Consider the following 16,490-nt stretch of genomic DNA (forward strand, 5'->3'; position numbering starts at 1 on the left):
ATGTATTGACATATGATGGTTCACTGTATCCTCAACTCGGCCACAGCGCATGCCTCTGGGCAGTAGAAAGGGGCGGGGCTAGGAGGTGGGCCGACCAACTGTATGCAAGAGTGTGTTTGTGTGTGTTCGTCTTAACGAAGCACGAAATATGTCTCCTCTCAGCAAAGACGCACACACTAACGGGAGATGTGCTAGTTAACGGTTTTTTGATATTGAAAGTTTTATTTTTGTCGACTTAAGATTGTTTCGATGTTATACTCTGTATATTAAAACATTCCGCTTGTAAAACGCAATATTTATTGGCCAAGAGCTGCCGACTTCGTTTCTACTAAAGAGTGTCCGCTTCCCCTCCCCTCGATGAAGCGCTGCGATGCCCTCTGATTTTATATCCCTCCTTAGCTCGGATCTCGACCTCAATTCCCCCAAATCTCTATACTCGAAAGGTAAGATTTTACTAAATAAATGATACTATGAAGACACTAATCCGTTTGTCCTGGTTTAATCGGAAGTAATGATAGCTCATGTTAAGCTGCTAGCTAGCAGTACTTAGCTTCTTTTCTGCTGTTAGCCAACCTAGCTAGCATAGTTAGTTAGCTGCATTTGGCTTCTGCATTGGCGAGTACCTGGTTGGTTAGCTGCCCATGTGACATGCGTGGAAGACCATGATACGCTAGGATGCTCGTGTAATTATACGTGAGATCATATCGATGTGATTCAATTTGTCATTATTTAGTGTGCTGGTGATGGCTAGCATTAGGTCAGTTACATACTATTAGCTAGCTACAGCTACGTGAGGTCGCTTTCCAGTGTGTGTGTGTGTGTGTGTGTGTGTGTGTGTGTGTGTGTGTGTGTGTGTGTGTGTGTGTGTGTGTTTATGTTTATATCGCGAGAGAAGGACAAAATGTAGAAGCCTACATGCGTGTTGTTTTGTATATCCTCATAGTTTAGTTTTGTTGGGTGACAGTCCCTCTGTTATTTTGGTTTATGGATGGAATTGAGCCAGAGTTGTCCGCATCCCATTCTCTGGTTTCACAGAAAGAATGTAGTTACTGGCACATGAAAGCTCAGGGCCAACATTTAATCTGTATGCGCTTTGGACACGTGTCAGTCTATTATGTTATTATTAGGAGTGTGTCGCAACATCAATTAGGAACTAGACCGTTAACTCTTTTTGTGATCAGCTGGATTATTGGATTTGTACTGGCTTTCAGCAGCACTTTGTCTGCAGGTCAATTTCCTTCCTGTTAACAAGTGTATCAACTGTGTAACTGTCTGTGAATCTGCTTCTCAACACTGGCATCTATCGTGCTATTGCTTATTCATGAGCAGGCCTTGTATGTTGTGTGTTGTGTGGTAACCTGAGACATGGATTTATGCATTTTGATAGGACACTGGTGGACAGCAGGGTTTCCTGTCTTATTTCACCCTCTGGTCTTAAATGTAGTCCACATTGTAATGGTTAACAAATCGCATTTATGCCCAGTACAATCTTTACCTGCCTGCTGTTGGACCTGCTGTTCTCACATCTGTTTGGCTGCTATGTATAGGGTGCTCATGGGCCAGCAGAAAGCACTGCTATATGACCCTGAAATGCTCAGTTGAGCCTGCCATATGGTCAGACTGTATCACATGTTGATTGTTTATTTATATCTCAGCAATTGGGTGTGTGCTGGTGTTGAGGTCAAGGTAGCAGACGTGCTCATCCACGATCTAGTGGGGGACCTCATGTAAATAAGACTGTAAAAGTGAGAAAGGACAGCTGGCCAAGTTGCCTTTGGCCTGCCAGTATACAATCCACCATTTCAGAATCAGAATCAGAAATACTTTAATAATCCCAGGGGGGATTTATTTAGCTAGTTTTAGCTAGTTGGACATGTTTTTGGTTCAAAATAAGGCAAATGTTAAACCTCAATAGTGACCTGAACCTTAATCTCTTTAAATTGTTACATAAATAATAATAGTGATAGTAAAATATATATTTGCATGCCAGGTCTTTTATACTCTGACTCTAGGAACCACATTTAGGATTTGTATAGTCTTCCAACTCTGTAACTAAAACATATGACAGCGATTTGGTTTTAACAAGTCAGCACATGTGTATGGAGAAACCCCATATGTGTCAATGTAAATGACAAAGGGGCTTGGAATAAAAGGTTGTCAAACAATATTTTCAGACCACTTCATTAGTTACACAAATGCCACCCATAATAGACATTTTTATGGTATAGTGCTCAAAATATACATTAAAATACCAGGATATTATGATCACTCATTCAGTTCAGTTTTGATTCAGGGTGCTGGAATTTGGCATTTGGTCTGGTTTATTTTATTTTACATAATTCTTTAACGCAACTCATTATATCTTACACTATAAAATATTCAATAAAAGAAAAAGAATGTGTGCTGCTTTGACACTTCCCAAAGTGTTATCTATTTGACATCATCAATAATGTATTTTTCCTCTAACTGAAAGTAGAAAGTAATGTGATTTAGCATTTTTTTTCTTTTTGCTGAAATATTTTACGACACAGCTTGTATATTATCTTATCCTGCTCCCCTTTTCAAGTGTTTTCATTTAGATGGATAGAAAATCCCAAAAAGACAGTTTAGTCTTAGTCAGTAGGGGGAAAAAAATCTTGCATCACCATGAGAAACTTGAGCTATAGCATCAGTGTGTGCGCTTAGATTCCATTGTATGAGACTAACGTGGACATGTCATGTACCATGCACCAGATTTGGTGTGGCCATAGAATAAAAATATACAGTAGTGTGCATATTAAGAACAAGCCATTTGTTGTTTGTCATTGATTTTTGTACATTATGAGAACAACCCTGCAAAGACTTGAATGAATCATGTTAAACGTGAAATTGGAGTTTATTTTTGTTCTGTTGTTATTTCATTGTGCCTGAACTGAATGTATTCATTTCGGCGCGTGCATCCATTGAGCTCCATTTACTGTCGGTCACCTGAGACGTATAAGAAGAAATGAAAGTGCCCTCTGCCTCATGACGTTTATTGACACATCCATGTCTATTTGTTTATTTACTGCACCTTTGTAAGCTAGTACAGTGGTCACGTTCAGTCTAGGTTGACTACCACAAAGCTTGTGTTTTAGAAAGGTCAATAAAAGGAGTATGACATGCATGATTGTCTTTTATGGAAATGTAAACTAGATGGTAGTAATTGGGTTATAACCTAAGCTGGAATCTGGTTTAGTCATCTGATCTACAATAGCAGGCACATGGAGAACCAAAGAGAGTATCCAGTCATTCATTGTCAGTATAATTCAGTTTCAATGTAAACAAAAATGTTGTAAATAGCAAAAAAGGCATTCTTAGTGGTTTTGAGTGCAGTGAGTAGCTCTTTTGTCTGCATTCTGGCCTGAGCATATTGTTACGAGTTCAAGAGTTTAATTAAAGGAGCCATTATTGGGCGCTCAGACACATTCTTGGTCTGCATATTTTTTTCATTTTCAACAGAAACATAGCCCTCATGTATTGTCTATTCATCTGTCATCCCCCATCTTAGCTCCAAGCCAGCTGCAAAGAATAAAAATGGACTGGTGACCTTGCCATTTGGCAAAACCTTTAAGGCATGTGTAATGTGAGCAGTGCATAACATTGAGATGAGGTAATTTAATTGTTGTAAGTGTAGGTTTAACTCAGTCCGCCCCCTGGCTGGCTGGTATGTTGCAGTCTACTTTTTTGGGCATACTCGGACAAGCTTGTAGAACTGTGCACAGAAATTAAACAGATACAACCATGTGATTTCTATTTTTTTTTTTTTAATTGAGACAAACACCAAAATCACTGAACATTATCAGTGACCAGTATTCAATTGGGAGCAGTGGGAAGTTCAACTCTATATTTTTTTCAACTGAGGTTTATGAGTCAAGACATATTTTCTCTTGTACAGTTACTCTCTTTATTAAGCGTTCCTCCATCAATCAAACATTGGTTAGGACAGTAAAGCCATTTCTCTAGTAACCAGAAAGACTATTATGTTTGATCTGTGCTGAAAGGATGTGTGGTATCCCAGAGAAAGCACCTTATTCTGTCCACAAAATAAGAGAAAGAAAATGAAGGGGACTTTCATTGTATTAAATGCTTTCACATTGATGGAAAGCAACGCTTTTGGAGTCCTAAATGTAATGTGACGGTAGAATGGAATATCCAAAACCATGAAGTACCAGAAGTGAGCACCAAACACTCTGAAGCTTTCTATGTACAGCTGTTTGACAACAAATAACACATACATTTAACATCTTTGGTTTTTTCCTTAGGCTGAAATGTGTTTTTTATTGAGGAAAGAAAGCAAACTACAACTATGAAGTAAACATTTGGGGTAAACCCTGTATGCAGGAAGGACGTGTGTAAGCAAGCAGACATTATTGATTCATTGAAAACTAAAATCTCACTTTTAAGTTTCTATGCTTGTGCTCCTTTGCTCTGTGATCTTCAAGCACTCAGGGAGAACGTGTGACGTATGCATCATTCAGACCAGCATCGTTTAACCCAGTGTTGACTCATTTTGATCTGGCCAATGCATGTCATCCAACCGGCTTTGTGACCCTCCTCCCAATCTGGGTTGAAGGATGCCCAGCCCAGTGAACAGGCATTCCTGTTATCCTTGTTATGTAATGTAATTCTTTTTTTTTTTTTTTTTTGCAGGAATATGTATGTAATATCCGACTGCTGCATATGTAGTGTGAGTCTGTGACCGGTGATGACATTTGTTGTGTGAACAAGGTTGAACAAGCACTCCGTAGACTCACAAAATACACACATCTCCTGTGTGAAAGGGGTAATAGTCAAGACTGAAGTCATGTCGGGTTGCCAGTCAATCTGTAATGCCTCCATGCACAAAGACACTCTCTTTACCCCATGAACAAAGAACAACAGACACAGATGGAGAGTTATCATGAGGATCATGCACACTTTGCTATTTGCTTTAAGGCCAAATTACAGTTTATTATGTGGGCTATTGTCCAAGACGCATAGGTGTATAGAGATCTTTTGTTTGGCATTGTATTTTAAGGTTTAAAAGTGTCATGGTTTGTCTGGTTTAAAGGGATGGTTCGCTTAAACAACATGGTCATTGACAATAGTCTACAGATGTCATTACGGACAGTTTCACTTGTGTCCTGCACAGGACACTGTTCACAGGAGGTGAATTAGAACAACTCTTTGTAGATGTGGAAAGAAACATTGCTGATGAGTTTTCTTAAATGTAATTTTTGGACACTTGGACCACCACAAACCTAATGCCATTCAGCTCTGCTGTAATGACATTTGCTGCAGGCTACATTTTCAAACCCCCTGGATGGATAAACAGTTTTTTTATTGTATTTTTGAGGGAACTATCCCTTACCGTGGAGCTGGCCTCTATCTCAATGCTCAAAGTCTGTCTGAACTAGAATGCTGTGTAGCTCTTTGTGTGAATTGTGGTGACTTTGTGTTGTCAACAGCATCGTTGTCGTCACAGAATTGCAAGATCATGTGTCATGTCAGTTTCACTATTCTGCTGGTGCTAAGTCATAGCTGAGTATCAGATGACTACTACACATGCTGGGTGCCGCCAATGCACAGCTGAAATATCCATGTCAGGGTGTTGATAGTTCCTCTGTTTCTTAGCAACCAGACTACCTAATCGTGTTTATCTGCCATCGAATGCAGTTTATTCCTGTGTAGCTGCAGTGGTTGGTTATAGCCTACTATAAATCATCTAACCATCAAATATCAAGGAATGTCTCTGTGGGTCTTATTACACTAAAACCCATGGGAGGCTAATTTAGTTTATCATAAGATAGCATGTGTTGTGTTAGTGTTGACAGCAGAATATTTTGTAGATGTGGGGAAAACTAAACATGAGACACAGATTTTGCTTTCAGTCCCATTCCAGGATTGCTTCCTATTGACACTACTACATTTTGTGAAGTATATGTACTGACTGTATTTTAAAAGAGAAGTTGAATCTTTTTAAATTTAGTTCAGCACACTGGGTCTGCACTGGGTTCGGTTTTTGGCCAATGATAAGTATATAATAGCGCTGTCAGTTAAATGCGTTATTAACGGCGTTAACGCAAACCCATTTTAACATACATTTTTTATCGCGAGATTAACGTTCTTTTTGGCCTAGCAAACTTTGTAGGTTTTTCACATGCTGTTGCAACAACTAGTAACGTTAGAAAAACTACAACACCACACCGGATCTAGCTAGACCGGAAACAAAACAACAACAGGCACGCCGCACACACTTGTTTGGGCTTGCGAGCCAGCCAAAGAGTAGTAGGCTAACGTCACGTTTTGAGTGGATGGCCGAAATGGAGGCCAATAAGATTCTGAATGGTAAGTTTACTTTTAAAAAGTTGCCAAATGGTTCCATTGACAAGACCAAAGTGATCTGTGTGTTTTGTCGTTGTGAACTGAGCTATCATCGCAGCACGTCCAGTCTGAAATACCACTTGATACCAAGCACACAGCTGATGTGAATTCTCCGCCCCCTCGTCAAAGCCAGGCGACAAAAGCACAAAGCAAGCCAATCCACTTTTCCATGTTGATAAGAGCATTAAAATGAGAAAAAATAATGGGACAAAAAGAAATCTAGGGACATTTTAGAATAGATAAAAATGTGCAATTAATTGCAAGTTAACTATGACATTAATCGCGATTTAAATATTTTAATCGTTTGACAGCACTACTATATAATAATGTATGTTTGGTGTTCAAGGGGTTTAACTTGTGAACTTAAACCTGACCATCTCAAGTTAACTGGCAGCAAAAGCAGATATTGCTCTGTCCTCTTTTTTTTTTTTTTAAACGGTGAGTCATAAAATTCCCACTTGTGAGTCATGGAAAACCTTTTCGAGTTACTTTGTCCTGGAACAAACAATAGTCTTTTTTAGTTTTTTTTAGGACCTAATTTATCTTCTCCTGCTCATCCTTTATGACAGAGTCAGTATATGACCTCCTACCCAAAGAGCTCCAGCTCCAGCCGTCGTCCACCCAGACAGACCCACCCACCATGAGCCAGAAGAGTGGGGGAGAGGCGGGCCCTCCCCCCTCTGCAGCCTTGGCCTCAGGTGAGCTACCTGCTAAGTCCATGAAAACCATGATCTGGGATCAGTTTCCTATTGCCAAACTATTCCCCAAAACAGTAGGGGTGAAACAACTCAGATTGCCTTGTATCAGTGTCTGGGGGCAACTTCACCCTTTCACCAGTTTCTGAGACAATATTTGTGACTGTTTGAAATTATAAGATAGTATAGCATTTATATTTCACTGAAGGTATTTTAATACTGCTGGCATAGCAAGGCACGGTCATATTGGATTTCACTTGGGTATATCAGGAGTTTCGCTGGTTCCATGAGGCTACGGTGGTACCACGTGGGGTGTGGGGGCAGTGTTAGAGGTGGTTTTTACAGTTGGACTTAAACTGTATTTGAATATATTTTGGGATTCTCCATTTTTCCATTATCAAGCTGTATTAAAGGAACCATCATTTAGTGAAAATCTATTGTGTCCTCTCTGTTTGACATGTCAGTGTTAGGTGACCCTGTTAGGAACTTTCCAAGCAGCAGCGTAGGAAGAGGCATTGCGTAACTTGACTCTGTGTGTTGGGCCTTTGATATTCACCCAAACTGCAATAAGCGCCTGCAACTCTTCACCCTAACCAGTTCACTTTATAAAACTGAATGACTGAAAAAAGATATATGTAAAAAAAAATCACTAAATATAGTTTTTGTCCAACTTCTAAACTCAGTTATTATCTAACTAACCTATACCATGCTACTGGCAGTGACTATGATTTAAGAATCGCATTGGCTTCTTTGTAATGAAAGTCATACACAGTCCTTTTCCTGGAAAGCTTTGCTCCAAGAAATGGCGAGTTTGTATTAACAGCATGCTAACATAGCTTGTTCTTTCTCATTTCACTCATTTTTTCAGCAGCACTCCCCCACCCCCGGTGATGCTTGTGCTTAATGCTTTCTTTTCACTCGTATTCAGGTGGTAAAGCCTTAGAGATGCAGCATAACCAGTACTGCTGATCCAGATACTGTCTTTTGACTTAAGCAGTCATCTCAGACATTCCTCATGTTATGACATTATATTGTGTTCCAGAGTCTTTTGACACATCTGTCTGAAGGTGTCAGTGTAGTTTTTTTATAAGTTGTGTTTTTAAATATTTCAACAAGTGCCTGAAACAGAAACAGCCTATGCTCATTTGTCATTCACACATACTCTTTTGCTCATACAACAGTAGGTCATCGGATAATTTATTTTGGTCTCAAACTGTTTGAGCTTTGAAGCTAAAATGATGGATCTACTCTTATGTTTCAAATCAGCTGACATTGTCAGTAAATATAAATAGAAAGGTTCTGTCTCTTTATGAAACAGTGAAGTTGCCCCAAGCTATCATTGGACTTTCTTTTTTGGTCTGATCTTGGATCATGGTTTAGGGCAGCCAACATCAACTAAAACTCTAAAGGATTCTATTCTTGAGTTTCATCCACAGCAAGAGCAAACTAACTGGTCAACAGTGTTGGAGAGAGCACTTTTGTTAACGCTACCTTTTTAACTATCCTGTCTGACCCAGCTGGCTCTAAGCAGCGCTGATCAAAAGCATGACTACTGTAATGTCCGTCAGATCATCATTAACCAAATACACATGCTTCAAAATGTCTATAAATGATCAACTTCAAAAGTAATTCCTTCTTCGGTATATGAACTTATCCAATTTACTGATTGACAGAAGTTGAATCTTGAATGATCAGCTCTCTTGTTGCTCATTGGCTGTCTCGTTTTTATTGCAGGAAGTTCCCTCTGAGGCAGGGAGTGTCTGCATATAAAATGGTCTGCAGTTCACTGCTCCATAGGTCAGAGGCTTGTTTATTCTGTCTCCATGGCTACGCTCAGTCCCAACCAAATCTTCCAATTGGCATGCACAAACTACTGTTTACTACTGAATGCACATTGCACAAACTGTACTGTAACCCTGGCAACCCTGGCAAAGTTAATTTGGCGCCACATTACCAGCTTGCAAATTTGGCTGTACAAGAAAGTTTGACCAGATTTTGTTATGTTTCTTTCTGGCAATGTGTATGTAACAACTTGTAGCTTGCTTTTGTTTTTGTAAACAAAGCATGTCAGTTTTGTCACATTGATTTTAATTGAGAAAGGTTTTGTAGGAATCAAAACATTGTGGGACCTATAGTACCCTTCTCAACTTTAACTTCAGAATATTTGATCAATGCTTGAAAGCTCTCGCATGCACAGTGAGAGCATATAACCCACAACAGTCTGTTGAAATTAGAGTTGGGAAGAGGGGAAATCAATCAAATCATGCACAAATTCAGCTGCTTGAATGGGACTGCTAGCCTGCACTGTGCTGAACATCTGTACTAACTTATTTATCTGTATATACTACTACAGATGCCACCTCTTCCACCTCCAGCCCCTCTGCCTCTTCCTCCCTGGCCATGGGAGTCCCATCCACTGGCTCTACCTCATCCTCAGAGCATCTCAAGATTCCCCAGCATCTCCACTCCACTGGAGGGGATGGAGCTGGAGCTTCAGAGATTCAAGGTATGGAGGGTGCTGTGTCTGCCCCCAGCAGAGGCAACAGTGGAGCAAACACTGCAACAGGAGACATAGGGTCAGGAGTGTTGTCAGGGCTAGGAGTCCAGCAGCCTCAAAACACCCCATCAAAACGGAGGCCTGTGTTGAGCATATCCCCGCCACCTGAGGATCTATTTGACGACAGCCAGATGTCTTGCCAAGAGGAGCCTGCCATATCTGGTCCAATAGGTCCAGATTCAGAGCATAGCAGCAGCATGTGGGCTGATGACTCCGTCTCCAACTTCAGCTTGATCAGCTCCATCTCCTACAATGACAACACAGAGGTGCCGCGCAAGTCGAGGAAACGCACCCCTCGCCAACGGCCTGGGCCCAAGCCTGCTCCTCCGGAGGACAGCATGGATGTGTTTGATGCTGACAGCGCCAAGGGCCCTCACTTTGTCCTATCCCAGCTGGGCACAGACAAGACCAGTCCCATAGCAAGGTGGGGTGACCCTTGTCCAGAGCACATTTTGTCCTCATTTTAACTCGTATCTCTGTCCCTCTGTAGGAATAGAGTAAACGTCAAATTTAATTTTGTAATGGTAATTTAATTTCTTTAAGTCACATTAATGTTGTCGTGATTTTTTTTTTGTTACCCTGCAGCTCTCTCGAGTCAGGAACTGCAGTGAAGGGTGGGTCACTGTCTACTCAGTTCCCCCAGAGGAGTGATGGGAAAGAGCTAAAGATTTTGGTGCAGCCAGAGACCCAGCACAGAGCTCGCTATCTGACCGAGGGCAGCAGAGGTTCTGTAAAAGACCGCACACAGCAGGGATTCCCCACTGTCAAGGTTTGACAAAGACGGATGCACTGGCTGCTTCTTAACACCTAAGTTGGAAGTGGCTGAATAAGGCCAAAAACACACAGGACACAGAGGGTGGAGTAACTGTGCGCCACAAGAGAATGCTCATGCCAGTTCAGACACATCAGAAGCATTTACTAAACCAACGCCCATTAGCACATTTTCGTTTTGAGCTACTTTAAAAGGGTTATTTTACAATGGGTAGCCTGCTGTATTTCACGTGGTACAAAGTTTTTTGACAAGTCAACAACAGACCCAATTTTCAGAACTATTACTGATAAATCTGAGCAGGGAAGTGAAGGACTAGCGCCTGTCCTTCATTCATTAATAAGGCACGTAACCCTTGACTGTTCCACTGGGGCTTCTTAGTGGCCAGCACATGGAACTGGGGCTGTGTTGAGCTCCCATCTGTTATTGTGTGTAAAATATGAATCGCTCAATGAAACAACCCTGAAATTAATCAGCGTACATATATACGCTAACAGTAAAGATGCTTTAAAGTTAACATGGATGCTTTAGTAAGGAAGCATCACTCAGTATGCATTTCGCAATTACTCCACGACCGGTGTGCTTTTGGTTTAAAACCACTTTTATTCTTTAACAGTGTTATGATTTCTAGTATTAGTGAGGGTCAATTCAATTATTTACACACAATTCCTGTTTCTGTTTTATCCAGTTGGAAGGAGTGAGTGAACCAGTTGTGCTGCAGGTGTTTGTTGCGAATGATGCAGGCAGAGTAAAGCCTCACGGTTTCTACCAGGCATGCAGAGTGACAGGGCGCAACACCACTGCTTGCAAGGAGGTGGACATAGAGGGCACCACTGTTATTGAAATCCCTCTGGAGCCGAGCAATGACATGACACTGGCGTAAGGGGATATTTTTCGTGGATAATTCTGTATTAGTTAACATTTACACAATGTTGATGTTTAAGAAGTTCTTAGAGTGTTTGTCATGTCTTTCCCATCCTGTGGTGATTCTACAGGGTGGACCGTGTAGGAATTTTGAAGCTGCGTAATGCAGATGTGGAGGCCCGTATTGGTGTGGCAGGGTCCAAGAAGAAGAGCACACGTGCCAGGCTGGCCTTCAGAGTCAACATCCCCCAACCTGATGGATCAGCCCTTACTCTACAGGTCGCTTCATCACCCATCCTCTGCAGTGAGTAGTTCAGGCACAATATGAAAAAAAAGATACAAAGGTAACAGCCACCACCAGGCTTCATGAGGCTTAATGCTGGGGAATGCTGTGTTTCCAGTGATGTGTGGTGTTTGGCTATCATCAAACAGCATTTAGGATGATAGCCATAGAACATTGGTCTCATCAGACCGTGGAACTTTCTATCTTTTTGTTTCAGTCTTCCACATGCCATCTGGCAAACACTAGCCCAGATGTCATGTGACTTTGATTCTTTGACACTTCTGTTATTCTCCAGCCCAGCCAGCAGGAGTGCCAGAGATCCTGAAGAAGAGTCTTCACAGCTGCTCAGTGAGAGGAGGAGAGGAAGTTTTTATCATCGGGAAGAACTTTCTCAAAGGAACCAAAGTTATTTTTCAGGAGAATATTGCAGGTGCTGTAGCCAGCTTGGTGTTGCCAGTGTTGTCCTTAGTTGTATCTCAATGTAAATTGCGTGGACACGAGTTTCTGCATGTCAACCTCTGATGGACTAAACAACAACAAATATTTTTGTTTTATTTGCAGATGATAATTCCTGGCACGCTGAGGCAAAGATTGACATGGACCTTTTCCATCAGGTAAATGCAGCTGACTGATATGTATGATATGTATATGTATACTATACTGTTTCTGCTGGAGTGATATAAGCTGCCATTTTGTTGTCTTGGAAGGTTCTCAGTCATCCAGGTTATAGTCAAGCTGCCGCATTAAACTGCATTCATTCACTATTTATGAGATTTTATGGATCTCTAATTTTTCCAGAACCATTTGATAGTGACAGTCCCTCCGTTCCACAACCAGTCAGTCACTTCTCCCATTTCTGTGGGAATATTCGTGATGACCAATGCTGGTAGATCACATGATGCCCAGCCCTTCACCTACACTCCAGACTCAGGTACTGCCACTAGCTCAAGTAGATGCTAATCCCATTTTTAAGATACTGTGACCATATTATGAGGAAAAATGCTACCTGAATTGGTTGTATAAATCAACATCTTGACTTTTTTCAATTAGAACAGATCGTTTAAATGAAAGGTTTCAGTATTGCTTAAATGCCAGAAATCATCAATCGACATATCACATCAACTTAAATCACAAAACATTATTATAGGACAGACACAAAGCTATCCTGTGTTTCCACTCTTACCCACAGCTGATAACTCAAATGTCCAGACAGTAAAAACAGAGGGACCCTCTCTGGTCAAGACGTGTATATTTGATGGCCAGATCAAATCTATATCTCCTGAGCAAACTGACAGCTCTGCTCCGCCTTCCAAACGGCAAGAGGACACACCAATGGAAGTGTCTAGCAATCCACCATCGACAGATGTCTTTAAAGTAAGACACCATCCGTTCTCTAAAAAGCGAAATCAAAATGTCTACTTCAGAATTGCAGTTGGTAACAATTTTGTTTCCTCTCTTTTCTAAGCCGTCCCCTGACCCTCTTGTTGCGGTGCAGCAGACGCTGGAGCTCCGCTCTAGTCCTCATCCAGGTGGAGATTCCTTTCAGAGCCCAATGCCTCTACAACCTGAAGATGTGGAGCTTCCCCCGGCGCCCCCTGTCTTCCCCAGCCTAGAGTCTCTCAACACCATACAAAAGCAAGACATTGCCCCCACAACCTCCTTCCCAGTGCCAGGCGATATTACAATCCCCCCTGTGACACCAGAGGTCCCTCAACAATTCCTCAGAGACCCTCAGGACAGCATACCTCCTGAGAGCTCCAATAATAGTGGAGGGGTCGTAGTTGTGGCCATGTCCCAGATAGCGACTCCCTCTCAGCCCCAGCCACAACAGTCACAGGTTCCCCTGTTCCCCCAGGAAGGGGTGGTCCAGCTGGAGAGGGCAGTAAGGGAGCTACAGGCTGGAGGTAGCACCACGCTTCAGCAAGTGTTGGAGGCAGCTGTAGCCCAGCAGCAGCTGAACTCAGTGCTGTACAGCCCCACCCCCTCTGCAGACTCCCTTCAGCAGCACGTCCAGGAGAACATGAATAGCCTTAGATTGGGAACCACAGATAATTCATTATCAACACAGCAACAGCTACAGATACAACAGCAACAACAGATACAACAGCAACAGCATATACAACAGCAACAGCATATACAACAGCAACAACAGATACAACAGCAACAACAGATACAACAACAGCAACAGATACAACAGCAACAGCAGATACAACAACACCAACAGCAGATACAACAACAACAACAAATACAGCAACAGTTTCAACAGCATCAACAACTGCAGCAACAACAGCAAATCCTTGGTACCCTCCAGCATCAACAACAACAACAACAACAACAACAGCAACACTTACAGCCGCAACAGCAGCAAGTTCCTGGCAACATGCAGATCCAACAACAACTTATGTTACAGCCACATGACCAGCAGCAACTGCAGCAGCAGCAAATCATGGAGAATATTCAACAGCAACAACAGTTGCAACAAAATCAGCAACAGCAAGTGCTTAACAACATCCAACTTCAGGATCAGCAACAACAAAATCAAATACTAACCAATTTACAGCAACATCAGCTACAGCAGCAACAGCAACAACAACAACAACAGCAACAGCAGCAGCAGCAGCAGCAGCAAAATCAAGTGTTGAGCAACATACAACTGCAAGAGCAGCAGGTGTTGGAGAATTTACAGCAGTGCCTTCAGGCTGAGTTGCTTCAGCCCCAGATCCACTCCTCCCCCCAAGGACAGCAGCCAGTGTCCATCCTTCAACAGGCCGGAGAGCTGCTCACCATTCAGACCAGCTTCCCAACACAGCCCCCATCCCACACATCTCCCCCACAGCAGCTCTTTCAATCGCCCAGGCCCTTGGCTGAGACCCAGGGCTCTCAACAGCAGGTCCAGGCGGCCCTGCTCCAGAATACGCTGACTGTTCTGACAAGTGGCAGTCTCAACTCAGAGCAGCAGCCTACAGGGTCAACACTGTACCTGTCCCCAAACCCTCAGCCCCACCAACAGCAACAGCAGCTGGCATTCATCTCCTCCATGGAGACATCTAACAGCCAGCCCCAGTCTGTTGCTATGTTTCAGAACCAACCCCAAGCTCAGCTTTCCCAAATGCAGCAACAGAGCACCCCAATGGAGCAACAGCAGTCTCCACAGCAGAACCAACAACAGCCAACACAGCTTTCAATGGGCCAGCAGGGCTCCTTGTTCCAAAGTATCCCAAACCACTCACAGCCTAACTCTGTCCCCCAGAACCAGCTTTCCCAACCCCAGCAGACAGGTCTCCTCCTCTGCACCACAGATCTTAACCCCCAGGCTATTCCCCCAACTATCCTATTTAGCACCCAGACCCAAGGCCCTTCCCCTCTGGGGAGCATTAGCGTTGGAATCCCCCAGCCAGACACAGCAGAGCCCATGTCCTTCCAAGACCAGAGCTCCTCAGGCAGCAACTCTACATCCACTGAGAACCAACAGCAGAGCCTGTACCAGGAACAACAGCCAATGCAAGTGGGCCTGAGTTCCAGCAGCGTCCCGAGCAGTCAACCTGTGGAGCTGTTCTTGCCACAGACATCTCTGTCCAGCCTGCAGAGCACTATTGGCTCACAAGACCTGAACAACCAGGCTCCAGCCCCTGGCACAACCATCTTTGTGGTACAGGGAGGTGTGAGTGTGGTAGCCAACCCTGGCCAGCAGCCCCCGGAGCAGCTTTTCCAGACATCAGTCGGTGGGAATGTGGCTCCACAAGGACAGGCCAACCTGTTTGTGTTTGGCATCCAGAATGGTAAGATGATTTGGTCTTCTCCACCTCTGAAGTACAGTAAATCCGAGTTAAGTAACTGTGTTGAATCCCTGCCAATGTCACTGCCAATAGCTTTACCTACTGTTTGATTATAGTGATTATTTCCATTTTCTCTTCCTCCCAGACTCGCCCCAGCTCCTCAACTCCTCTGGACCCACGCTGCAAGCTCAGGGCCAGCCCCAGAACTCCAGTCACATGCCTCTGTTAGACCAGCCTATGGGCCAAGCCTCCTCCACCATGCACAGCAGCTTACAGAACACCCTTCAGGCACAAATGCAGTCCAGCTTAGAGAACGCCATGCAGAGCAGTCTACAGAATGCAATGCAGACAAACACGCAAACATCTCTGCAGTCCACTTTACAGACAACCATAGAAACAAGCCTGTCAACTCCAATGCAGACCAATCTACAAACACAGATACAGAGCAGCTTACAGAATCAGTTGCAGGCATCAATGTCTGCATCGTCCAACATGGATAAAATTGAGGACCTATTGGAAAGCCTACAGAAGCAGTGATAAATGTTAGGACCATGTGGGAACTAAGGAGAGTGAGTGATATGTAGCTGAGAGTTGTACATTCTTACATCAATTAACAGAACGGTGGAGTGTGGTGTTTTTTGCCACAAAACTTAAAAATTAAATATTTAAGAATTAAATTCCCCTTTTACCTAAAACGCAAATTATGAGCTCACATAACTCCGTTTTTATGGAATAGTTACAGCCTTCATACATCCATTGTCCTTGAATCGAAGAATTCGCCTTTGTTATTACCCCTCTTGCAGGAACAGAGAGGCCTGTAATAACTGCTTTATCCATCAGTCTCAGAAATGCAGTGTTTTCTTGTTAGTGTTTTAATAATGTGAGCCTAAGAGATGATGATGATGATGATGATGATGATGATGATGATGATGATGATGATGATGATGAAAAAAAAAAAACTACCAGATTGGTGAAAAAACTGGAAAGGGATAAAGAATGTCAGCGACAGGGAAACGGGGGAATAGCTATGTGATGGAGATGAGTCTGTAAGAGCAGGCAGAGTAGAAAAAACAGCCAGCCATGGAGTGAATATCAGATTGCACAGTGCAAGTGTCAGATATAGGCTGAATCTCATTTGTGTGAGACAAACTCCAAGCCTTCC

The 16,490-nt window shown here is 42.8% G+C and overlaps 1 protein-coding gene across 4 annotated transcripts; it reads left to right on the forward strand.

Annotated features, from left to right (window-relative positions):
- The first annotated feature begins 109 nt into the window (after positions 1-109).
- On the forward strand, positions 110-16,235 carry LOC116045617 (nuclear factor of activated T-cells 5-like). Of its 4 annotated transcripts, none has more exons than XM_036002832.1 (12): positions 110-443; positions 6,954-7,082; positions 9,433-10,060; positions 10,222-10,405; positions 11,094-11,284; positions 11,401-11,573; positions 11,848-11,982; positions 12,114-12,166; positions 12,351-12,483; positions 12,742-12,926; positions 13,018-15,331; positions 15,474-16,235. In XM_036002832.1, exons 1-12 carry the CDS (start codon positions 371-373, stop codon positions 15,863-15,865), a joined length of 4,590 nt encoding a protein of 1,529 aa, XP_035858725.1. In that variant the 5' UTR covers positions 110-370; the 3' UTR covers positions 15,866-16,235. The 4 variants fall into 4 exon arrangements, with proteins under 4 accessions (XP_035858725.1, XP_035858727.1, XP_035858726.1 ...); XM_036002833.1 differs by having other exon boundaries at positions 111-443; positions 6,916-7,082; XM_036002835.1 differs by lacking the exon at positions 110-443 and adding an exon at positions 8,814-8,876.
- Positions 16,236-16,490: the final 255 nt, after the last annotated feature.

The sequence above is a fragment of the Sander lucioperca genome, chromosome 7, assembly GCF_008315115.2.
Source record: "Sander lucioperca isolate FBNREF2018 chromosome 7, SLUC_FBN_1.2, whole genome shotgun sequence".
In the NCBI taxonomy this organism is placed as follows: Eukaryota; Metazoa; Chordata; class Actinopteri; order Perciformes; family Percidae; genus Sander; species Sander lucioperca.